This window comes from Puntigrus tetrazona, chromosome 20 (genome assembly GCF_018831695.1).
Source record: "Puntigrus tetrazona isolate hp1 chromosome 20, ASM1883169v1, whole genome shotgun sequence".
NCBI lineage: Eukaryota > Metazoa > Chordata > Actinopteri > Cypriniformes > Cyprinidae > Puntigrus > Puntigrus tetrazona.
In genome coordinates this window covers 10,727,796-10,754,833 of record NC_056718.1, presented here as the reverse complement: position 1 = coordinate 10,754,833, position 27,038 = coordinate 10,727,796, and the positions used below count along the sequence as shown (strand labels likewise).

The 27,038-nt window shown below is 36.8% G+C and overlaps 1 protein-coding gene across 1 annotated transcript; it reads right to left on the bottom strand.

Annotated features, from left to right (window-relative positions):
• Nucleotides 1–5,210: 5,210 nt before the first annotated feature.
• pinx1 (PIN2 (TERF1) interacting telomerase inhibitor 1) lies at nucleotides 5,211–26,272 on the bottom strand. Its single transcript, XM_043220498.1, has 7 exons — nucleotides 26,217–26,272; nucleotides 25,736–25,845; nucleotides 25,024–25,116; nucleotides 24,857–24,938; nucleotides 24,482–24,565; nucleotides 19,148–19,233; nucleotides 5,211–6,046 (listed from the first exon to the last, which is right to left on the bottom strand). Exons 1-7 carry the CDS (start codon nucleotides 26,233–26,235, stop codon nucleotides 5,384–5,386), a joined length of 1,137 nt encoding a protein of 378 aa, XP_043076433.1. The 5' UTR covers nucleotides 26,236–26,272; the 3' UTR covers nucleotides 5,211–5,383.
• Nucleotides 26,273–27,038: the final 766 nt, after the last annotated feature.

The following is a 27,038-nucleotide window of genomic DNA, read 5'->3' as shown; positions in this document are numbered from 1 at the left end:
ATCTCAGCTCCTCCTTGACTGCAACCTGAGACCAACGACAGAAAAAAAAAAAAAACTGAGGTGACAAAAATATTTCAACAGCTTTACTACTAAATCACGTCATTAGCTGCTGGTTGGGTTTGTTTTCATGACACGTTATTTTGACGATAGTGATGGATGCGCTCGAGCCTTTTCAGTCAGTCTAGTAGACGTTTGCTAGAGGACTATTATTACATATGCAATTGATGGAAGATTTTTTATTATAAAAAAAAGGTTTCACAAGACTTCGGTTGATGTATCTGCTGGTTCTTCATTTGTTCCTCTCTGCATCTCAAGTTTAGCAGTTCTCGAGTCGGTTACAGGATTCTTTGTAGATTATAAAAGGTCTTGGAGTCACATTACAAGTTCATAAGATCAGAGTTTTGGTTTCTGGATTCTTCAAAGCATCATCAGGTTTTCTAAAGAACTAGAGAACGAGAAAAGGTTCTTCAGAATCAAACTGAGAAAATCCAATTTTGTTCTATTTGGAATGTTTGTTTCTCGCGTGCATTCTTTATCGACAATGATTTTACTATGTATTAAATGATTAAAACTTCTCATTATGAAGTCAACTTCTCAGTTTTTGAATGTCAAAACGAAAACCAATCCCTCAGCCGAAGTTGCCGTGAACATAAAGGAAGCTTTTAAAAAATACAAGAAACATTTTCTTATTTAACCACTAATTCACCAGATGCCGTGTTATATTGTGTCGTTGGTTAAAGGGTGTTATTACAGGCGCAACATGCATTAAAAATAGCAATCAGAAGCCAGGTCCGGGATTATCCATTTTATGAATTTTGATTTAAAATTTGGAAGCCTGTAATGAATGATGATGCCAGGCTGAGTGGGGTTAGTTGGCATACGCATGTGAAATTAGAATAATTAACAATTAATTCATGTTGGGGTTGGCAAACATGTGCAATAAATTTAGTCTTGTTTAAAAAAAAAAATAAAGATATTCTGTAAAGAATGTTTTTACCTAAGCACTTGACAAAACTAGAGTAAATGAAAGCTTTCAGCACTATAGTACAAGGGAACCAACACCAGCTTCCATTTTTACCTGAATAACAATAAGATTCTTCATAAAATTATGCAACCAGCTGTACAAAAGACTTTAAGGTGTCGAAATGCTGAAGGATATTTTTAGATATTCAAACCTGTTTTGATATGGCCGTCAATATATGTCCAACTTTCAGCAGAAATCGTGACGAGGTTCACGCTATTCATTTTGGCTTGAGGAAACTGTTATTTAACTTCCATCAGACATAACACTGAACTTTCCCCATACAGGTTCTACGTCACTTACTCATCCAAACCGGTCGTTCTGCACAATGATTCACGTGTTGACAGTTCAGATCCTCCCTTACACGAGTGCTGCCGTTCTGTACGTAACTCCTAATGACCAGATACTGGAGTTCCTGTTGACAGCTCAATCTGTGGTTCATGAAAGCTCAAAACAGAGGGGGGAAAAAAAAAGCATCATTTTATGACTGACCTTTGAATTTCTTCCTGAGTTCAAAGGAATGGTTTGTTCCGGTGCAGTGAACAAGCAGAGGACGAACACCATTAAAATGAAGGATTCGTTCACTGAAGGAACAGGAAGGAGGAGCTCGATACCCCAGATTGCAAAAACATTACGACAGAAAACGACACTTCCTGCTCTCCTCGTCCTACCTGCCCGTGTTTGGGTGCGACAGACTGGACGTGTAAACTGTGTTTACTCATTTGTGCCGTTCATTAGATAATCATCTTTCTGCTTCTGCATTTTGAGGCATGATTTCCCGTTTCGTGTGATTAACGTTGGGGGAATTGCAGACTGCTGCGTGTTGAGTTGATCTGTGTCGAAGCAAACACCTACCGAGATGTTTTAGCTGTAAGGAGAAATGCTTTATTTTTGTTACATGACCAAACATTTATAAAGGGCCCATGATGCTCACCTACCTGGTTAGGACGTACAAGTCAAAAGTAGCTTATTTTATATCAAAGCAAACTTATATGCATTAATAATACACATGTATTTTTTTTAGATGTTTTACATTTGTAATTTTTGGTATATGAGTTTCGTACATTGAGTAATATTGCGATATATTTTTAGAATTTAAAATAACTGTTTTCTATTTAAATATATTAGAATTTTTTATTCACTCCTGCGATGGGGAAGCTGGATTTTCTGCCTCTTTCTTTTTTTAAATTATGTTAATAGAACGTTTATTAATAATGTAATGAATGATGATTTTATGAATCATTAAATGAAGCATTCTCTTAAATAGTCATGGGGTAAAGTGTGTCAGATACTTTGGGGTAAGAACTATTTCCTGATAAATTTCTCAATAATGTAGACATTACTTAAAATATGAATACATTTTGACCTTAATGAGGACATTTTCTGCTGTCAGTTTACAGTAAATACAGTGGACTCAGTTAACTGAAGTATTCTCAACCATGGCTCTTAACAATAAATTGAAATCAACAATTTCAACAATATTATCTGTAACACGGTAATATGGACGACATCACACATAACATAACAGAAATGCAGAAAACCTATGAATATAACTGAGCCGTGTTGTATGTTAACACTCTATGATCTAATGACCATTTCAGAAAGGAGTTGCTTTTTTACATTGTTTTTGTTCCATATTAAATACAAGAAAAACAATACACTTAATTCGTACAAGACAGAATAAAATAGTAGCCTGTTAAAAAAAATGTTAGCTGAATTCATAAATCGGCAGGTGACCTCACATTTGAAATATCAGGTGTATTTCTGACGGTGTGGGGCAAGTTGTGTCACTGGACCACTTTGTAAGCTATTTTAATATATTTTAAATCTCATAAAAAGGTGACACATCTCGCATCTCCCTCACTCCCCCTCTACCTACATTCAAGGCTTTGACAAAATAATCTGCCTTTCGATTTTCTCTTCTCTTAGAAACGACTTCATCTCATCCCTCCCCTTTTGACAAGCACCTCAAAAGGGATTCTGGACATGGACCGTGGGAATAGGTAGGATGTAGCTCCATTATTTCATCACCACAAACGGGTTTGACGATGCTTTCAGATTTACCTCAGAAGCAGATGCCATTTATAGCGGCAGTCATGACACATAAACAAACTAAGCCGTTGCCGTGCGGCAGATTCTACAATTATTGTTCCGAGTAACATAAGCTGTCCGTTTCCCTTTCCCTCTTTTTGCTCCACACGCCCACTCAGACTCCAAACAAGACGATAATGTTGGGCTTTCCGCTCTCCTCTCAGAACGCCGCATTTTTGAAAATGTCACTCGGTGATAAACTCACGGCAGAGTCGCACAAAGCGCGCGAGAACGTCGGTTTCATCGGATTTGATTAATCTGGCAAAACAGGACATCCTTTGGTATTGCTGATTTCGAAGGGGATCAATATTGACCGTGCGACAAGGTCATTAGGGTTTTAAACAAAAGCATCGTATTTGCTGCCAGTTACTCCGCAGAAGCTCAAGACTTTAGTCATGTATACTTAACATACACCGGATAAGCTCGGCCTCAATGGTCGACATTATCATTATGAAAAGACCTCAAAGCCACACATCGGTGTGACAAAGAAAAGCGGGGTCATGCCGAGCGGTGTACTATTAATCACCCGCTTTAAAAAAGCGAAATGTGTTTGTTTAGCGTCATCATTAAGGATACGCGCACAATAGGTGAGATTAAATTTAAGGCCCGTAGATCCATGTCCCAAAACCGTCTATTTGCATAAATCATACTGAGAGTAAACACTGCTGACACGTTGGGCCGGTCAACTTCTTTTTGAGAAGACTAAGACAAATCTGGGCAAACGGCAGATGCGAATCAAATACCAAACACAAAGTAGGGTTTTTTTTTACTCTATAAACTAATTACGAACCGCAACGCAAACGGATATCTCTTCACTTCTTAAATCTGTCATCTCTTGTCGTATACGTTTTAAAGTGAACAATGGGAGAGAACGGGCAGACACCTTTACACAATTCGTGCAAACAAAATTCACAGAGCCGGTTTGTCAGCATTGCATAAGTTACGTTTGTGAATATTTTTTTTTAGTGTAAAGGAGCCTTTGGTGACTGTCACGAATTTCACAATACCGCCAGACACAATAAGAGTTATTTTAAACACAGTACTCTTGTGTTTTGCACATGACCGTGACTGGAAAAGGTTTACACGGATATGGCAAAATAATGAACTGAGACCTTTGTTTTGAATATTGTTAGTCATTTCCAGTTATTGCAATTAACACGATTTTAAAAGAGCGCACGTTTAAAAATAATTTAAAAAAATAACGCTCGGTACTGTTAAACTAAAAAGTCAAATAGCAAGTTTTCTTTTGGGGTCGGTAATCGAAAAATATTTCTAGAAACGTAGCAGTACGTCTCTTGCTCAGTAATGGTTCCTCTGCAGTGAATGGGTGCCGTCAGAATGAGAGTCCAAACAGCTGATAGAAACATCAAGATATTTCACAACAGAAGCCCAGCTCATCAATTAAATCAAAGGCTTTGTGTTTGTAACAAATCCATCCTTAGGATGTTTTTTTAAAAATCGTTTCCTTCTCCACGTTTTTTTCTGACGCTGCTGACTCAATGGTCATTCCTTAAATTTGCTCATTCTTTTATTGCATTAGTATTGCATCCTTCTCATGGGCCTTTAATCGTTTTTAACCTTTAGTCTGAGTTCAATCTCTTTCTTGGCTCATTTTATCTGGAAAAAGAAAACATTCATAATTCGAAACACCTGAATATAAGGAGTGTTTGACTTTCAGCCTTCCTGGACAATTTTATCACTCATATATATATATATATATATATATATATATATATATATATGATTAAATACAAAATCAATAGTAGTCATTTGAATTGGTTTGGGATTGGTCAAATTTTATTTTAATATGACCAAAATTTCAACCTGCATAATTCAGAACACTGTATTTCTTGCCAAAATACACGGTGCCCTCTATTAACTTCTCCAATGAGAAAGTCAAATCAGGAGAAAATATGAGAGGACAACATGGGGTGAACTTTGTTTTAATGGAGGACGCTTTATTATGGATTATGAACAATTGATGTAATGTTTAATATCTGTAGCTAATGTTCATAGTTGGTGGACTATTGCTTTGACAAATTGGAATTTGGATTAGAATTACCATCAGTCCTATACAAAGAAAAACATCAACCACACATACAGATTAGATGATTTTTATTTTCCTTTTTTTCTCCAGTTTAAAAATGGAGATACAAGCCAATTATAGCTTTAAATTCATAGGTTTGGCTGGCATTCATTTTGGTGTTTTCACTAATAAAAATCACATTGGTATCAAAACGTCAAGGTCAAGAGCAGTCAATTGTAAAAAAACTATTTTTTCTTTTTCTTGTTCTTTTTGGACACCGATTCATCAGTCACTTCTTCCTCTTCTCTCCTTTTCTTCTTTTTCTTTTTATCTGAAACTGTAGAGCCCATATTCTCATTTTCTATAGTTTCAGGCTCATCTGAATGAATATCTAGAGCTTTTTTATTGTCCTTCTTCCTCTTTCCTGTGGTAGGAGCGTCTTCTTCAGTGGCACCCTCCGTTACTGTAGGGGTGCTGCACACTTCAGTCCCATCCTCAGCCCGCTCCTCTCGTTTACTCTTGTTTTTTTTCTTCTTTTTCTGTGAGTGATTTGGCTCTTCACCAATCTCTCCTCTTACCGTGATCAGTGGATCTTCCTCTACCTCATCTCTATCAGTCTCCCGGTTCTTTTTCTTTTTCTTCTTCTTTTTGGACTGTTCCATATCGCTGGTGTTCGGGGACTCCTCCATGGAGGCAGATGTAGGCAGTGGAGGTGGTGTATTGCTGCTGACCTCAGAAGAAGATACGGTTAGGTTTCGTGCTGCCTGAGTCTTCTTGATCTGGGCCATCCGCTGGGAGAAGTACTCTTGCATGGTCAGTGTGCTGTTCACTGTGATTGACTGTGGCTCTGGACTGGGTTCAGTAACTGTGTCTTCTCCATCTTCCTGAGAATCAGTCCCACTGCTTCCCTAAATGAAAGAAGCAATACAAAGTTATGACATGAAAAATTCAACAAAATTATTTGATGATGAGGATGGACAGCTTAATTATACAACCTAATATTAGTAATTTACTAAAATATAATAAAACAAATGGTATACAGTATAACAATAACCATAACAAATGCAAAAAATAAAAATGAAAAAATACAGTGTGCTATAAAATTAAAAATAAATTAATTTATTGGTTTATTAGATAATGATTAGGATGATGATAAAGATGGACAGGTTTACATTAATAACACATTACATTAATAAAACAATCTAAAAGAAATTGTTATTGCAGTATATATTTTTTATTTATATACTAAGATACAAAATAAATAAGTAAAATTCAAAACTGTACAGTATAACAGCTACCAAATCTACAATGAAATAATAATAATAATATTATTATTATTATTAATAATAATAATAATAATAATAATAAAGTAAATAATAATAAAGGGTTAAATATATAATAAAGTCTAAAAATGTACAATACAATAATGCTGATCATTCATTTAGAATAATAATAATAATAATAATAATAATAATACTACAACAAGTTAATTACTGCCAATATTATTGGTATTACTATTATTGTATAATACATGTATTTAACACATCATAAACACATCAGTGTAACAGCACCATATAATATAAAAAAAAAAAAACTTTATAACACAATATTAGTATATAATTACATTATTGTATATTTATATATATATATATATATATATATATATATATATATATATATATATATATATATATATATATATATATATATATTTTTTTTTTTTTTTTTTTTTTTTTTTTTTCATATTATTATTAATGTTCAAGACTAGACAAAAACGTAACATGAAAGTGAAACAAACTGGTAATATAATCCCATCCAGCAGTGAAACTGAACCCGGTCTGTTATGAGCAGGACAACCCCTCAATTCATTTAAAGTACCTTTATGCACACACCTTTATGTATGCGTGTCATTAAATACTTAAACTGCTGTCAATCAGCTTCCAGTCAAGCTCAGACTTGTCCCAAGTATCTACTGACGTCACTGAACTTCATCTGAACTATCTGCTAAAAGACATTTACAAAACACCCTTAGTTTAAATAATAAAAAAGTCTGAAGAGAAAACATTTATTGTTCTCAATCTGTCAAGAATCTGATTCTGTTAATGTCCTAATATATCTTTACGCCGTGTTGTATAATATTCCCCATCACCATGTATATATAAAGAGGAAACGGTTTCAAAAGGGGGCGTCCTCTACAAGTCACTGTATAAATGACTGGATTAAACAACTGATTCCTGAAAAACTTGCCTGATGAGTGAGAGTCAGCACTTGAGTTGGCCAAACTAAGACAGTGATTATAAGCTTTAAGAGAAAGAACAAACTTTCTAGCATAACATACAGCTTAATCATAACAGGCCAAAGCATAGCACGACACTGACTATGTTGAAAGACCACAGAGGAACACTTTAGATTAAACTGTCGTCCTCCAATACTTCATCACAGTGACTCTCTCTCCCATTCGTCTTCATTTTGCTAATGGCCTCCTCAATGCATAATGATTTGCAGTGAAGAATACCCGCTCTGTAGCCGGCGTTAAACCATGCCGGTGCTCTACATTACGCCAGAGACGCCAGTGAAAACGGCATTTTTCAAAAGATGTATGGAGGGACTGGAATTTAAAAAAAAAAAAAAAAAACAACAACAATACAGATCGCAAAGCTTTTGTAAGCCAAGAAACAACAAACTACATTTGACTGCTTGCAATACTGAAGAGCATAAATATATAAAAATAAATATATACTAAACACATACAAACAATATTATTAGTAGTAGTATTAGCACTATTGTCATATTGTGGTACACTGTATATTATAATAGACAGTACCGATAGTGTCAGGAGCTGCAGGTGTGGGGAGTGAATGTACAGCGCTTTTTTTCCCACCTTTACCCAATTGGTCCCTGGGCACCGCAGCAAAAGTCACTGCCCACTTCTTATATGTATAGGTTACTAGGTCAGCTATACCCGCATTGTCTTTTTTTGGACCATAGTCACAAATGTAATAAAAAACAACAAAAAACAATCATTATTTCCTCTATCACAGCGTTCCTCAAATCTTACCCTGGAGGTCCAATGCACTGCAGAGTTTAGCTCCAACCCTGATAACACTCACCTACCTGTGATTTTCTAATGATCCTGAAGACACTGATTAGCATGCTCAGGTGTGTTCGATTAGGGTTAAAGCTAAACTCTGCAGGAAAATGGATCTTGAGGATCACTACACTATCATGTTGTTCTAACACTTTCCTTTTGTGAAACTAAGTGGTTTCACGTCCTATTGATTATGACAGTATTGAGACAAAAAACACTTAGGAAAGTCAATGGCACCCGAAATGATTTGGTCACAAACATTCTTTAAAACACTTTTTGTGTTCAGCAGAAAAATTAAATGGAATGACGCGAGTAAATGGCAGGAACATGATCTCTGAAATCCAATGTTCTAGATCAGCGGTTCCCAATCCAGGACCAGTGGATATTTTAATCTAAAACTCCCATTTCAAGACAAGCACACGAAAGTTGGTGGTAGACCAGGAAGTACCGTTCTAGATGGTCATGGTTACTACAAGTTGCTGCCACAGGTCCCTAATAAGTTGTACGTCGCCCAGAGGGATAGTGGAGAACTGCAGATGTAGGCTCATTAAAACAGAAGTCTCACTTTTCCCTCCAAATAAAAGAAAATCTATATTTCGGGTTTGGAGGGGGACCGAAAGAGGTCTTCGGAGGAGATGCAGCTGACAGCGTGTAGCAGGGACTTAGAGAAACGACTGGGGGGCATTTTGGAGCACACTGTGAAATTACTCTCCGGAGAGAAAGAACGAGGAGAAGAGGAAGAGAGATGGAGCGAGTGGGGAAATCCTCTTCATCGGAGAGGTGGTGATAGTGTGTGTGTCTAAGTGTGTGTGTGTGTGTGGTGCAACGTCTCACCGCCTGGGGACCTCCATTAGGCTTATCTCTCTAATGTGCCGAGAGAAGTGCTGCTGGTAGCATTCCCTCAACAGTGCTGAGCACAGATTGGGTTATACCACACACATGCAAGCACATACGTGCACACGCACACAAACAAACAAGCGAGCAGGAAGGCTGACACGGAGATAACGCAAGTCCAGGTTTCATGACTGTGCTTGGACGTCCTAATGAGGGTGTAAACACAACAAAAACGGCCCCCGAATGTTCTCAGACGCTCTCTGGCTTCTTCTACCTCCACATTCCCCTCGTTCTTTCTCTGCTCCTGGCAGATGGGAGGCCCCAGGAAGAGGATGCGTTCCCTGAACTGTGTGCAGTGCTCAGATAAGGCCCTTGCAGCAGGAGCTATGGGCTCTTTCCTGCTCCGCTCTCCCCAGGCATGGGCGGCTGGAGGGGTGGGGGCGGCGCGGCAGCGGGGCTGGACTTGGAGGGGGGTGTCGGGACATTCAAAAGGCAGCGTTGAGGAAACCGAAGAACAAGACATCGCAGCTGACGCCAACACATTGCAGCAGACAGTCCAAAGCAGCCAGGGACGGTGGGGGGGGAGAAGTAGTAGTTGTCGAAATGTGTTCATGAACCAAAAAAAAAAAAACCCAAATCGTGACAACACTCTTGAATTTGCTGCTGAAAACTGCAACTAATTTGTCCCACTCTGTGCTATGTCAGAGAGTCCCTAATTTATAACACAAAAGTAATATTCCTTCCCGCATAGAGACACGGCGCTCTGACTACGCTAGTTTAGCACTGCAAATGCTGCGTCAGCAATGAGAACTTCTAGTGTCCAGGGATTAAAGACTGCAATATGGTACAATAACACTGTGCTATATATAAAGTCATGATTATTTCAAGAACCGATATTTCGCAATACTTTTACAATAATCCCAGCTGAGGGTGTTAAACCGTCAAAAATAAATGTATAGACGCAGTAAAAAAAAAAAAGAATTGGGCATGCAGAACAAGCAAGGTACAGGTAAGTTCAAAATTTCTTTTTTAGAAGATTTTAAACTTAGCTGATTGTTTTTTGTTTAGTTTTTTTGGTTATTTTACTTAGTCGGGATCCATTTAGATCTTGGTGGTGCATCAACTTCAGATAAGGACACGGTAAAAGCTGGAGTTAAATGATCACTCAATCTTAAAAAAAAAAATTTCTTTAAGACATCAACTCAGTGTTTTTCTCTTCTTATCCTCCAATTTTCAAAGCTGGAGGTATTTGAAGATAATTTACTCCTTTGAGGGTTCTAGGTTAAACTATATTCTAAACAAAATAGATCCCGGCCCATTACGCTCACAGGCCGATGGATAATATTGAGACGATATTGGGAAGTTGGCTGATTGTGCGAGTGTGTTCTCATTGTCCTGCCACTATTATAAATTTGGCGGTGGCCTGGGCTTATGGATCGGGACCCAGATTACCCAGCTGTCCCTCCCTGATGAGGAGAAAGGACCCGCCGCACCATCCTTCATACCATTCACGTGGGTGGACAGCAAAACAGGTGGCACCCACGCAATACAGTGCTTTGCATGCCTTAATGAGCACTTTAACATGTATCATGATATAATACATTACGTGAATGTAATTTAACGAAGTAGAACAAAGCAAACAGTCCAATTACAAGCTTTGATTCATGTTTCTCAGGTTCTTTAAATGTACGTTAAACAAAATGGTCTTTAGCGCAATATGTAAATCATGAACTCAAAACTTCAGACAAAACACATGCAATCAAACAAAAATGCATGCATTCGAACCTTGCAAAAAACAGCTTCATATCGGCGGATCAAAAGTTATACAGATATGGAAAACAAGCACAACCTTGAATATTATTAATAATTATAATAACATACACCAAAATACATTTTGTAGGCATTGTGTATGTTAAAATTGTAAAACATTTCAATTTAGAAGTAATAATAATAATAAAGATGGTAAAAAAAACCAAAAAAACAATAACAATTTAAGTTGTACTATTTAAATTGTACTGTAGTAGTAATAGTGGTAGTATTACTACTACCACCACCATTACTATTATTATTTGTACTAATTATTATTATGAAGAAGACGAAACTAATTTAAAACAAATAATAGCAATGAAATTGTTTGTAAAATTGGCATAAGAATACTAATATAAACTGCACTATTTGAAAAAATTAAAACTTTTTTTTTTCCTAATTTAACATGCAATCCCAAAACAAATCTTTAGTGCATGTTTGTATTATTACTGTTGTGGTTATTGATATTATTAGTAGTAGTACTGCTGGTTGTTGTCGTTATTAAGGCAATAATTAAATTATTTGATGATCGATATTAATAATTAAAACGATGAAAGTAAATGCAAAAAAGAATGAATAAAAACAGGTCAAATGAAGGTGCAAGTGATGAAGAGGTATTTGAATAACAAAGACCTACACCTAATGCAAACAGTAAGCCGGCGTGATGCAGACCTCTCCACCAACCCCAGACTTCATTACTTATCATGAGTAACAAATGGCGACAATGCGCTGCATAGGGCATCATCACTAAACTCTGCTTGCTTTACATTGTAAAGTGCTTGCCTTTCCGTGCCCTCCAAGGAGCTGATGTGTCAGCCCCAAGATGGAGGACACACCATTTATTCTCTGCCCTGCGGTGATTTATTAGATTAAACTGGCGGTGATTAAATGCAAGCCGAGGCCCACGAAAACAGCAGCGGTGGTGGCTCTCAGGAGCGTCAGGCGGTTAGCTTCCTCTGTTCCTACTGTAATCATCATGCCAGGGCAGCCCTGTCTGGGCCAACAATGACTGCAGAAGTTGGCCATTTCAGTTACCCTTTTTAGTTAATGCCGTTTTTATTTTCACACTAATTTGTACGTGTCAGTGGGTTGGCATGGGCGTAAAGCCAGTTGCCGGAGGGTATGTAGCAAGCAGTCATTTTGGTCCGTTTCTTCATTATTCTGTAGCCCTGTCAACAGCGTAAGGGAGGCCGCGCTTTTGTTTGAGGCAATTAGATGTTATCTGAGAACATATTAGGGCTCTCCCGCTCGAAAACAAACATGCCTTTGAACACTGGCGCACAGGCGTCGGTTACTGCATTAGTTGAGAAGTTAAACATGCCGGAGCACATGGTTACAACGTGCCCGTGAGCACTGCTGTCTGCTCCTAAATGAGCACTAGTCCTCTAGACATAATAATACAGTTATGTGGGTAAAAAAAAAAAAAAAAAAAAAAAAAAAAAAAAAAAAAAAAAAAAAAAAAGTACAGGCAATGAAAAAGATAGAAAAATTTAACCTAAAGATGTTGCAAGCCCGATTTGAACTGGCACCAAACACAAAAGCACCAAAACTCAATGTTAAACACTAAGCCAGGGTCCAACATTATGCATTAAACTGGTCAAAAGTGACAAAAAAAAACTTTAATTTTAAGTAAGTGCTGTTCATATTAACCTCGCATGCAAAGAATACTATTAAAAAAAGAAAATAAAAAGCCAGTTTCCTTTATATTAGGCATTTTTCTACATTCGTGATAAGACGGAGGGATCATGTGACTTTGAAGACTGGGGTAATGATGCTGAAAATTCAGCTTTATAATTAGTCAAAAAAAAAATTATATTAGAAAATTAAAATAGAATTAGAATACATTTTTTGTAGTAATGGTAATAAGTATATAAAACCTTATTTTGATAATTAAAAAACTAATAATAAAAAAAATCTAAATCAATAAAATAAGAGACATTCCTCCCTAAATGTGTGTAATGTGTATAATGTGGATTAAGCTCCACATCAGCCTGCTGGCATATCTGGAGCTCAACTTTTGCATCCTCAGCAGCATTTCAGTATTCAGCTCCGCCCACCAGCCGACTCCCATGCGGCCAATGACATCGCTGCCTCTCGCCCCTTCACCGCTTCATCTGCCAAATGGTGCAGCCCCTTCTCCTCATTTGGTGAGGCGGCAGGGCATCAGGGGAACGGGCGAGTCAACTGACCACCGATCCTTCATGAGGACGGGCGTGGGCTGATTCAGAACAGCTACAGGTACCACCCTCCGGTCTGAGGCTTTGTGCTGGAGCTGGCGTGGGAGTGGGAGAGGCCACAGGGGGTCACGCCAACCCCTGAAATCACAGTGAGAGGAGCTGCCTGACCGCCTGACTGGAACCATGGAGACAACCCCAGACACAAACCGTCTCAGTACAATAAAAGAAAACCCAATTTGTAATAATCATCCTAAAATTTTGGTATACACACATACGCGTGTATATAAACTGTAAGTACATATTTATTGAAGTGTTTCTCAATACTTTTTCTCTGCTGAAAAAGTTCCTTACAAAATGTTTACATTTGAAATAATATTACTATTAGTAATTCAATTTCTGCCAAAAAAAAAAAAAAAAGTTAAATAATTTCTATAATTAAAATATTTAAGTACAATACAAAGATATTGCAAGTCTTATGCATGGAATTAAAAATACGGTAAAAACAATAAAAATGTTTTTCTTATTATTAAAATGTTACTAACAGCTGATTGCTTTTGCTATAATACATTTGGATGTTGCATAAACCTCAAATGTCATTACGGTGTCTTTAGACAAAAAAAAAAAAAAATTCTCTTCTTCTTCATCTTTATATTTATTTATACATTGATATATTTTTATCTTACTGACTCCATACTTGAATAGTTGTGTATGTTGTAATATATATTGTTTACGCAAGAGAATTCCAGCAACAGGTAGCAATGGATGTCTTTTAGCCAAAATAAATTGCAAAAGGTACAAAATATGCATAAGCAAAATATATATGCATACAAAATTATACAAAACTTGCCTATATTATAATAAAAACAAATATCAAATTTATCAATGCGGTTTTCAAACTCTACTGTTTGCAGCTTTAAAAATCTGGGACAACACAAATCGAAACTAAAACTTTGATGTGAAGATTATGCTGAATAGACAATATTTTTTGAGCAATTTAAAGCACAGACTAAATCAGACGATCGTCTGAAATGCATTCCACACACACAGATGGAGTTTCACGCGAAATATATAAGTGTAGGCCTTAGCGATCCACCATTGACGCAAAGAGCAGTGGTAAAAAATGACTAAGTTTCACTGATGTATGAAGCAGGAGGGAGTCCATTTATCAGCGGGCCCTCAGCGGTCGCCTGCTCGGGTCCCTCAAGTCACAGGCCGCGACGCTCCCCTTTTGACTGATTAATTAGCCAATCACAAGACATTTTTCACCAGCAGCAGGAGGGTTTATTTCAGCTAATGCTGGGGCCTCGCAAACCGAGCCACGTTCAAGCAAACTCGGCTCTTTCCTTTGGGCCTGCCGAAGTGGAGGGGGCTACAGAGGGGCCGAGGGAGATAAATCACACCCACTCCTCATGACTCCGTACACACTAGCCTACAGCCTAACTAAGGCCCCCGAGAAGAGAACGAGCCAACGAGACAGAAAGAGATGGGGAGGGAACACAATAATAAGAGACACATCAGGAATAAATACTGAAAGCTAAAAATACGAAAAAAAAAATTATTAATATTGCGATCGAGTAAAGCAGACAGTTGTGAGAAAAGCACAAAAAAAACAAAAAAAAACCTATAATGCCAAAAGCGCAGGTCTTAAGCATCACTCTCCCTGCCTTTGAGATTTTCCCACATCGCTCAGAGCAGAAGGCAGTGATGAATGGCAGCACGGCCTCCAGACAGCGGTCAATGCAGTCTCTCAAACATGCTGGTTAGCAGTGGTTCTCAACCAGAGGGCCGGGGCCCACTAGAGGGCCTCAGCAAACTTCCTGCTGCAGGAATGGGCTACAACTACTCTAAATATGAGAATATAAGTTTGAAAATATGCTTTTTTGAAAATTAAGGTGTATATAGGTGTATTATAATCTTAATTTGTTTTCTCAACTGTCATTTTTATTTATGAACTAGGATTCCAACAGTCTTCCAAAAAAAAAAAAAAAAAAAAAAAAACTGGACATGAGGGAATTTTAATGGAATGAAAAAGTGAAGAAGGAAAAAAAAAAAATAAAAAAATAATTATATATATATATATATATATATATATATATATATATATATATATATATATATATATATATATATATATATATATATATATATATATAATTTTTCCCAGATAAGTGAAGTTCTACAATATTTTTCTGCTGTGAAATTGAGAGAAGAAAAAAAAAAAAAAAAAAGCGTAGTCCTGTCAAACGAATAATTGTCATTAATCACAAAGTAATCTTCTGTTTCAAATATTTAAATATTGTCAAATTATATATGTGTGTATGTGTCTACCCGTTATGAAAACAAAAACTTATTTTGGATGCAATTAATTGCGACCAGTAAGCATAAAGAACAATGGAACTAGAATTTATATTGAAATAATTTAAAATTCTTATTTCATTATTTTCCTATTCCTACTTGTAAATTAATAATAATAATAATAATAATAATAATAATAAGCAGCTTTATTATAACAGATGCACCAGAAATGTCTGGTCTTTGTGAGTAGAGGGCCTTAAATCAAACTGGTTGACAACCACCGTGTTCATCTATTGTCCATCACAGTATTTTATTTATTGTTTATGCAAGTAAAAAGGCGGAAAATGTATTTTGAGACAAAGATGGAGAAGCAATTTAGTCACTTTCCACTTTTGTTGAACTTCCTCAGAGATGTGACTTTTCCATCATCAGGAGTTATGAAACAAATTAAGAAATGCTTATTAATTCAAATCAGGTCCACAGCAAACAAAAATCAATTTGCAACTTGAATTAAAAAAAATAAATAAAAAATACTACCACGGTAGTAAAAGGTAAACAGCTCTCCATAACAGCTTCTTAAATCAAGGTAATGAGATCAGCGGAGACTTGGAACGGCCTCCCATCTGCATGCATGTGTGTGTCAGAGAACACTGTGACAAGAGATAAGGGACTGGCAGGAAGCTCTGAGGGAAAGGAGGAAAACCCCTGGTGCAAGAGGTGGGAGTGAGGGCGGCCAAGACACAGCAAGCAGCGAGAACGCCACTTTGCATGAACACTAACTGTGCGATGCATTAAAAACCCCAAAGTGACATTGATGACACAAGACTGTTACAAAAACCTCTAAGGAACAAGTATATAATCGCCCTCCTCGCTGAGACTAAAGCATCAGCTCTTCACATTGCCCCGTGGTGAACCCAGGATGCATCTACAGCATGCTCCGAGGCGAAAATCTTCCACTGGCCATATCGCCGCACAAGCACACAATGCACACAAACAACGCCCCCTCATTGGCTTCCTATGCAGGCCTAACTGCCCCTCGTTTAAGGGCTCGCCACCAGCCCTTCGCCACACGGCCTCCTGGGATACCATTGTGAGCCTGTTCAGATTGGTTTTCAATCCGGTCAATGAAGTCCCTCCAGAGCAAGACAATAACAAACTGCAACAAAACGATTAGCTGAAGGGGAAAAAAAAAATAAAAATATAGCATACTGCCGGCACTTCCAAATTCAAGCGAAGCATGAGCCGCTGCTATTGTGTTGCTTTCTCGGTAAAGAGGAGACTAAACATTAAAGGTACTTGGAACTGCCATGTCACAAAGCACCGTCAATGTTAAGGAAAAAATGTAACTGGGCAAACTTGATATGCACATACACATACTGCAACTGTTGAAACATATATACAGTGTTAATTAATATAGGTTTTAAAAGGCTGATGTGGATGTCTAGAAAATAGGGTGGACAATAAGCAACGCTTAAATTAGCCATAATATCCCAAATATAAATTCAGTTCAATAACTTGTAAAAAAAGTTTATACTTTATTACATTTGAAAAACATTACGCTTTTGAAAGAGGTCTATGCTGCTCACTAAGGCAATAAAACTTGAAACAACTAACAATAACAAATAAAATATTTTAGAAATATTCCAGTATCGCTCAGGTGAATTTTCAGCATCAATTCTCGAGTCTTCAGTGTCACAGTCTTTCAGAAATCATACCATTATGCCGATTTGGTGCTCGAGAAACATTTTTTATTATCAATGCATTGACATTTTATGTTTGAGGATTCTTTTTGCTTAAGATTTTTTCCTATAAACAATATATTACTGAAGGAACTAAAATGCAGATATGATTAGTTCAGTATTTCATCTATTAGTTTATAAATCCCATAAGGATGTTGCAACAAATGCTCAGCTCATCGTTGAGTAACTCCATATACAATGGCACTTAGCAACTAGATCACTAAAAACCAAACAAACATCAATGTGGGCAATTACCCGTTTTATAAACTGAAGAATTAATTGATTTGAACTTCCTTTAATATCTATTTTGCATAACATCTATTTTTTTTTTATATTTATTTAGCAAATTAAAGACGTATTCATGCACTCGATTTAGGAAAACACCAAAATAAGCAGCCATTTTCCTGCTGTATGAGAAACAACATAACAACACCATCTTTGCACAGCAGCCAAAAAACGAGGCACACGCCGAGTGTCATGACAACAGCAAAGCAGCTCTGATGCGGCATTTCATTTACGAGCCAAAGCTTAAAACCTAAGCTTACCTAAAACTATTCTTCTGCTGCCTCGCAAGCGCTGGTGTTTCCTTATGGAAATTCAAATCTCGCTAAAAACAAAACCCCAAAACTGCAGTATTGCATTTACATTTCAACAAACAAAAAAAACTAAGCAAAAGATGGGTCTGCTCACAAAATAATAGATTTAGAAATAAATTACAATGCCGAATTCAAGGTAGAATTACAAAGGAAATACAGACGCAACATGGGCTGGCAGAGCCGCCCACCATCAAACTGAATCCAAACTAGCCGTGTAAGCCAAAAACTCCACTAAATAATCCCTTCAAACCAACTTCTCCAAACCAAGTTTCTAGGGTTTGAAGGGATCATCAGTAATTCTGTTTTTTACTTTTATCACAGCCTCCTGTACCTGGGAGATGATGGGGAAATGGTTTGATCGTGCCCACTAGCACATCATCAGAAGTACACTACCTGATTTGACCACAGAGGTGGCTGACAGGACCAGGGGTGAAAGAGGAGAGAGAGGGTGCAAATCCGTTAAGGGGATTTAATCGGGATCCCTGCCTACAGTGACTCGTGTGTGGAGTCAGACCGCACGCTATGACACGGCTCATTATCAGCCTGAAACTTGCTGCGAGCGGGTCACGTGAAAGCAGAGGTCAGCGGTGCTTACAGGTGGGCTGGACCGTAAGGTGACATGCAATCTTCTGCAATAGATTTGCTATATCTCAACATTATACTCCTGATTAATGTAGTGCTTTAAATTTCAGCTCAACACAGACAAAAAGGCTCATTCGGATCTTAAACATTTGAGTGCAAGAGTCTGTTCAGTCAAAAAGGAACCCTTGTGTTTCAAAGCCATAAGACCCGTGTTCATGTTTCAGTTTTTATAAAAGGGCCTATGCAGGTTCAGAAAGCTTTCAAATTTCATAAAAAAAATAAAATAATAACTCGATGTGTGTCCAGAAGATCAACAAATGTCTTACAGGTTTGGAACAAAATGAGGGCGAGTAATTAACATTTTATTAATTAAAGTTTTATTTTTGGGTGAAACCCTTTAAATAGCGAATTTGAGTCTTGGTTATGATTAACACTAAAAATGTATAGAAACTTGTTCATATTTTTAGAAATTACATAGAAGTCACTTTCAAACTAGGAAGGTTTAATACTGTTGGTTTGTGTGGTAAATCTGTGAAAATTGCAAAATCTGCAAGGGGAAATATTATTTTGCAGTCATGAAAAAAAAAAAAAAAACTCAGTGGACTGTGTGGATTCCTATTAAAAAAAAAAAATTGCAAACTTTTGCCAACAAGAACAACTGTTAAAAGTATTCACTCAATTTTTTGTCTGAAATGTTTACACATTGCCTTTGGAATTATCATTATTTTTGTAAAAAAAAAAAAATTCATACTAGGTTAGATTTTTTTGCAATTTTCGTAGCTAGATATTTTTGGTAAATCAACATTATTACATTTACTTGAACCTGGAAATTTTACTGTAGCAAATGGAGGAGAATAAAAAAAAAAAAGTGTTGTCAACTTTCACTGCTTACCTCATCTTGGTCTCTTGTCTGTCGTTTCGATCGCTTCCCAAAAATACAAGCTAGGTCTGTTTCGCTGCGACTGGACAGGTCCTTTCCTGTGAGAAAAGGTTAAAAACAAGGAGACTTTTTATAGATCTTTGACATTATTCCACACAATAGGACATTTGTGTAAACATTTTGAGTTCTGCTTCAATAAGGCCTGCAGGGTTCTATTCAAGCTGCAGACGCTTCTGCCAAACGTGTCAAACTAACGTGCCCCACCAAATACAGATTTAAACGTTACTGACAGTTCCTCTTTCATTTAAAAAGAGAACCGTGTTTATTATGCATCACACAAACATCTGGAGAGATGAAAAGGAAACGTTTCCGGTCGCAACCTGTTGACAAATGGATATTTTTCTAGTGGCGTTCAACTGTGTAAACTATTGATTTAAATGGATAAGGGTCACTGGACGGTTTTGAACTCCAGCCGAGAGGAAAGGTTTAGAGGTAAAAGAGGGCACGTTGCGTGGTCGCAGGGGATGAAACGGCTGAGGAAAAACAAACGGTGCAGGGACGGCTCCACCTCACACCTCCCGTTTTCCAGCAGCTCAAAGGCTCCAGGAGTGCCTGGGCGCCCGTCTCAGCCGCGAGTCCTGTTCGTACAGCTGCATCCTCTTCCTCCAAGCAGCTCCTGATAACACTCGCTTATTTATTGCTCTAGGGTCTTTTTCAGCATGGCTTTCAAAGGGGAGACCTTGCCTTCAAGTAACCAAGGTATCCTGTAAGCAGCCTAAACAAAAGGCCAGGCCGAACACGCTTTCCACTGATCGCAGTGGACAACAAGTGGAGCCCAAAAATGACCTTTTTACTTTTGGAAAAAGAGATCTATCAACTAACAAAGGGGTAGTTTTGGGTGTAACTACAAATGGCTTCGGAAACCTTCAGAGGATTAAAAAGTCCAATGACAGCTTTTTGCTAAATCAGACTAAATTTTAAAAGGGTCATGATAAATCAAATCTGCCTTGATCTTCTGGCAACATGAGTGTTCTTTGTACCAATAACTCATGCTGCAAATTTCATAGCTTTATAAACAAAGCAGTAATTTAATCAAGCTTCAAAAACTATTTGTTTAGGATCTTATGTGCACAGTGATGTCACTGCGGCACAAACATTTGCATAAACACCGCCTCTAGAGCAAGACATCGTCGAAAAGTGAATTGGCGTTCACTTGCTTATCGGCCAGTGACACATTCCCATCAAAAGCAAATATAAATTACAACCACTGCTGCTATCACACAACATAGAATCGCTTTTGACGAAGTTCATGCTCTTGAGTCTGTCAATACGACAAATATAGCGAATAAACTTTCACTTTGATGCATAGAGGCAAGAGGATCCCAGTGGAAGGAATAATTTGATAGTTTATTTTTAAGTCTGTCAGAGGATTCTGAGCATGTTGCTTTGTAAATGAGGCACAGTGCCAGGGAGAGTTCACAAAGAAAGACAAAGCAGTACAGATCTGACTAGCTGAAGACAGTGGCTGATTCCTTAAAGAACCCTTCCCTTGAAAATAAGGCCTTATTAGAGAGAGGGTAAGAAATATTGAAACAAAAACCACAAAATGTTATTAAAATAATAAGGTAACCTCGTAGAACATAAAAAAAACACATTATGACTCCTTTAAGTGCTGAAAGTCTTTCCATCCAGTAAACTATTAATCACCGTGACTGAATCATTGAATCAGTGATGTGAACTCAAGAACCGGATCGGTCTGATTCCTGTTGAATCACAGAAATGGATGAGTCTGATTCATAAGTCACTCAGACAGTAAGTTGAATGCTAGATCCTATTTATAATCATTTAGGTCATTTGGGTGAAAACAATCAATTCTTTAAAAAAAAATAATTGGGAATCAGACTTTTTATTATTTTAAGAGCTTGTAGTAGTCTCCATTTAACTGTACTTATTTAAAATATAGTTTGAATATTTTTTATAGCAAAACTATTCCTTTAACATCACAAAAAAAGTGTTTGAAAACCACAGTATAGTCTACTGGTGCACACAAGGTTATGAAATCCTGCTGGAAGCAAGGTCACCGTCGAGATAGCAACGAATCAGACAACTCTGGCCAAACCAGATTAGCAATCACAGAGGCTTTTTCAGATCGACTTGCTAATCTGACAAGCAAAAATACTAATTGACTGCCTCATAAGACACCTGGATAAGTTCTAAGCTGTTCAGTTGCAATTAAATGAACAAGGAAAAAGGATTTTCTGGAACAAGAAGTGAAGGTGACAAAAAAAAAAAGAAAAAAAAAGAGGGGGTGTTCTTTTAACTGGCTGAGCAGGAAATATTAAGGATAAAATATTATTTGCACTGGTTTGTTTCTGAAAAGAAATCAGGTCAATAATTAAAGAAGGGGGTCCAAAATTGTTCCGTTCATCTGTGTAACAGCTTGACCCACTCAGCCAGTCAGATGATGAAGTGCTTGCAGTTCAACTCACATCAAGAAATACTGGATCAGTTGATAAATGGTCAGCCAATTAAATCTGGGTTACTGGTTTACACTGCTCATGTCTGAGATGGGCGCGGGAGACGCTGGTGCCTTTCTCCTGTTCTGAAAGCCATCAATCTTTGAAACAAGCAACCTCGCGGCTACCTCCAGTCCAGAGCGGCTTAATGAGATCTGAAATTGTTATACCTTCCGCTTGATTTTACTGACAAAGGACAATCAGCAGCAAGAGAATATTCAACACTTCTACAATTTTAGCGCGGTTTATGGTCAAAAGATTTGACACTGAAACTACACACTTTATTGCCATTTAAAAAAAAAAATCTAATCAAAATAATGAAAATTTAGAGCAAAAAAACAACACTGCTTAGACAAAAAAATATTTTAATGACTTTATAATAACTTACATTTTTTTATATAAATTATATAATAATAATAATAATAATAATATGAAAAAGACAAACAAGAAAGGACTGTAGGGTATTTTTTCATTTGGAAAGGTCATTTTTTTAAACATCCTAAAAAACATTTACAACGTTACTTATTAGAAAAATAAAAATATGCAGTAATGCTCCTTAAGAAACAACACTATATTGCAAAGATGTCTGAATGCTCACGTGACAAAACTAATGACTGTTGAAAACTCAGCATTTCAAAAGGAATAAATTACACTGAAAGAGAAATAATGATTTCACATTATTTTTGAAAATGTATTTGTTTCCCTTATTTTGCACTAATAAGTGGAGCCATGGTAAGCAACTTAAGCTTAGCCTCAATCCTTTAAACAGTATTGTGTATATGCATAATTCAATTGTTAAAACATATTTCAAACATTTTAATGGTCTTCTTTCATTTCTCATTTACTTTAAAACGTGTTGCATGCTTTTAGGCATTAGATATATAACTAGTTTATCTGTTAAATCAATTAAAGGCCTTAACCTGGCAACGGCTTTAGTGAGGCGGACTCAGGAAACATACAAAAGGGTGAGGCCTTCTACGGGTTACAGAGCAACCAATATCAGCAAAAGGTGATCCTCCACAGGGGAGATGGGCGGAACCCGGACGCTATGACAACGAGCCAACTGCCATGACAACCAACTACTAATCCGTTAGCAGTCGTAACAACCGGTGTCACGCTTTCAAAAGACATTTTATTTCCACTTTCAGACACGGCAACATAAACCTTAAACAGACTGTTAGGGATCAAATTACGAGAACACATTCTGCTTGCGGGAATTATTTTGTCAAGACATAAACCATAATCAAAAAGGATTTCAGCCACATCGCGATAAAGTATGAACGGCTTTTACTGTTAAATGATTAAGGTTTTAGAATGTGAAGTCTTTTACTAATGAGCCTGAGTGATGCTTTTTCACCCCAGGAAGTCAGAAAATGTGACTTACGGATGCAAAGGGCAGCCATAACCAATCAGAGTTGAGCTGAGGTCATGGACAAGAGGTTAGTGAGGTGGCCCAATTACCACAGGGGGTCGTGATGAGGTTGTGTGCCAAAGATCTAGTTTGTCTCCTGAGACACGAGACACATCCACTGAGAGTGAGGTCTTCCTTCTTATATTTAAACAAAGGCTATAAAAACACAGAGACAACGACGACAACAACAACATTAACATTGTTTTGGATGCTGTGTTATCTGTGAGACTCATCAGGTGCTGATTGAGGCCATTTTGAGAAGTAAGAGCGCCGGCCCGTGCTCCTCACAGGAAACAGGAAGTCAAGCTTAGCAGCGGTATGCTACGGTGTCCTCTCAGGTGATAAGAGATGACGAGTTTTTCCCCAACATTCCTGACATTTTCTATAAACATCCATCATGGAAAATGAGACAACGTCTAAAAATACCACCTTTAAAAATGTCAAAGCATCAAGAACGCAAAACCTGAGGGCAAATAAATTTCCCACTCATAAAGACCACCAACAAACATCGGGCCGCAGTGCTTTCCGTGCTGGGAAGGATGTGAGCCGTTCAGCAGAGGTCAACGGTACGTGACAAAACATGCAGGGAGATCGTTCAACTGCCAGATCAAACTCAGGTTAACTCAGAGCTTCATGAAGTGATGTTCTGTACTAGGGGAGGCACGGTCTCTGGTTAAGCTGACCGCACAATTTGATCAGGCTGATCTACTGCAGCGGTGACCCGTGAGCTTTTACTACGTACGCCAAAGCATACAAAGTTCAGCTACTGAACACAGGAAGTGATGGACGGGGGGGGCTTAATTTATAAAGGAAAAAATAATGCAAAAAAAAACCCTGACTTGGCTTTGTGAATGTTTTTCAAATTAACACGTCATGTAGGTTATTTAAAAAGACAAAAAAAAGAATAGAAAAAAATATGCACCACCAGACTTCTTTGTAAAAAGGTGAGTCGCAGAATATAGGTGCACAAGTAATAATATTACAATAAAGTGTTTTGTTATTTTCATTAAACTTATGCTGAGGTAAGTAGGAGCCAACTTGTAGGACTTACCAAACATCCATGTGCCTCAAGATGACAAATCAAGCATTAAAAAAAATTAAACAACTACACTTCAAGGCTTTTCACCCACTCAAAAACAGTTGTTGTTTTTTTTGTCGTTTTTTTTTTATTTCTTTGAAAAAAGCAAGATTCCTACTACCATTAAAATCCTACAAACATTAGGAAGTCTACATTTAACGGTATTATCAGTTACAAACTGTGAGAAAAAAAGTCATGCGGCCTATTGTATAAATACTATTCATAGAAGACACCTTTGGGTTAAAAATGTTGAGAACCACTGTTTTCTTTAAGTTTTCTAAAAATAAAGTCATGCAATATAATCGCTAATTTGCAAGACGTCTTAACATTGATTCACTTACCCTTAGTGAATTTCATGTAATGGACCCTTTTCTTGGATGTCTTTGACTTCTCCTCCAAACTAAATCCCTGTTCCTGTGTGAGGTCTGAAATTACACAAGAACAGAAGAAATTAAAGTGTAAAAAATCATAAGCACAAAAAAAACGTGCAAGGCTATACACACACCTAAAGAAAAAATGAAAACCAAGATTTATCTCAACATGACAATGACCACAGTGCACGTTTCATGTCATTTAAGCATCACAACAGCACCACCTAGTGAACACTTTATAGATATCAAACGTTTCAAAGCTGCAACGATAAACACCCCAAGATTTATTTGGCCTGCTCTCAATTGTAGTGATGCTTTGCAATTCGTGTTTAAAGTTCAGCTTACGGTCAGTGGTGTTCTGTCCATGACAGCTGTTAAGCTCAGCAAGGAGCTGATTAAAATCATCCTGGTGGGCAATCCAGTTATCCTAATAAACACAAAACAGAACGATGGATTGTGACTGTAGACGAACAAAGAAACTCGAAGCCGAGAAAACGGGAACGGTTCCTCACCTCATTGTTCACTGCAGTGCCCAGACCCAGGTTGTTGTTCTTGACTTTAACCTTGACGTGTTCTGTAGCCCCCTGTTCACTCCTGCCCAGACCCTGCCGCACAAACACATCACCAAAAACACATGAATATGATGATACAATTAACACCATAACTTTTTTCCCCATTTCCAAGCAAGAAAAGGAGTAATTATTTTAATTATTATTACTGTTCACTGATTTTTTTTTATCCAACAAACACCGCTAGAGAAATAAAAGGAAGACTAATATCAAGCGATTTTAATCTTAATTAAGAATTTAATGAAGAATTTAATAAAGACTGAATTTGTTTATTTGGACATAATTTTATATATTTAAAAATGCCGATTAAAATATTTCAATAAAGTTTTTATTTGCCAGACAACACCCACAACATTTTTATATGCATTTATTTATTCATTCAGATACGTTAAAATACTTTCAAGACGATTATCACAAATACTACGTCACTTATGCCAGCCAGATATACATGTGCAGAACTTATTAAAATATTATTAAAATATAACAAATGGCACAATGCTCCATTTAAAGTATTAAAAAGACATGCACGTGATCAACGAGCTAATGTGAAAGCTGTCAAACATGCCAAAATTATCTCCTGAATTCGAACGCCTTCAATTTTTACACCAAATGCATATCTGATGTATTCTGTTGCATAATGTTTTAAGCTTGTTACCTTTCCTTTGGACCAGCCCATGCGTTCCAGCATTTTCTGTCCAAATTTGGACTCATCGTTGCTCCATGCGCTGTTTCTGGGGTCCACGGACCACTTCTGCTTACGACGAGCTTATGAAACAACAAAACTACACGTTAAGTTATATTACAAGCTCTAAATATTCAACCACAGCAATAATGAAACATCCACTTCCATGTGGCTTTTGTATAACAATAATAAAAAATGTCATAAAGGTTGCGCGCCTATGAGATACAGTATTAAACAGAATAGTATTTGACAACAGATTCACCCTCATATTAAGTCGCGATGGCTAGCTGCTAACAAACATGCTAAACAACGTGAAGGAATGCGAGAATGACATTAATATACCATATTCAACCTAATAAAATACACTTTCCTAATGAAATCGTACAAAAGTTGGCAACTGATGTTTTAAAACTTCTAAAACTATCCTAAAATAGATTTCAATTCGTAAACTCACGTTCGGCAAGCATGGACATCTTGAGGGGTCCTTGAACACATGGAGGAGCAGGTAGGTCGTCCAATTTGTGCCTGATTAAAAAAAAGTATTGTACAAAAAGTATTGTAGAAATTAATGTATTCGTGTCTGTCGTATAAATCTTTACAGTCTTATTAAATAATATTATATTATATTATTTAAAAACCACAACCAAACATCAAACACAAATTTAAATTATTTACGCATTCAAAAAAAGTTTATATTTTGTAACAGTAGATGGCGTTAGTGGGTTAGCTATTTAAAATCATGTGCAATGTAATTAAAAAACTAATTACTAAATTAAAGTTACTAATTACTATATTATAGTATTAAATCAAAATAATTACGTTATAACTTATGATAATTTGTTGCTGTGCTTTAAAGACACTATTTTAATGTAAATAACACAACAGCATATAAAATATTTGATTTAATTTAACTTTGGTGTTTTTTAAAGCACGTATAATGTTTGAAAAATTTTAGTTAATTCTAACTTCATCATTACAAATATGTAATTACAATTAGATTATATATAACATTGTACTTTATATAACATTCAAAGGAAAAAAATAAATGTTTACATTTTTGTTTACTATAAAAGCTTGTTTCACCGAGCACTTTCACCATAATGCACTAGAATGATGAAAGTACATATAAACATACTTAAAGGTACTTGAATCCTAAGTGTGTCAAAAAACTACTCTTGAGTTCAAATAATTGCATTTGATATAAATTATAATAAATTGTAGTTATTTATTTATAACACAGTTATTTGTCTGAAAACATTAGATTCATTTTGTACAA

What these genes read in the sequence shown, in the direction of transcription:
- pinx1 (XM_043220498.1), bottom strand. An exon ending in TGGGCTGGTCCAAAGGAAAG is followed by an intron (nt 25,117 to 25,735) that starts GTAACAAGCTTA and finishes TTTGTGCGGCAG; the next exon opens with GGTCTGGGCAGGAGTGAACA. An exon ending in TGGACAGAACACCACTGACC is followed by an intron (nt 24,566 to 24,856) that starts GTAAGCTGAACT and finishes GTGTAATTTCAG; the next exon opens with ACCTCACACAGGAACAGGGA.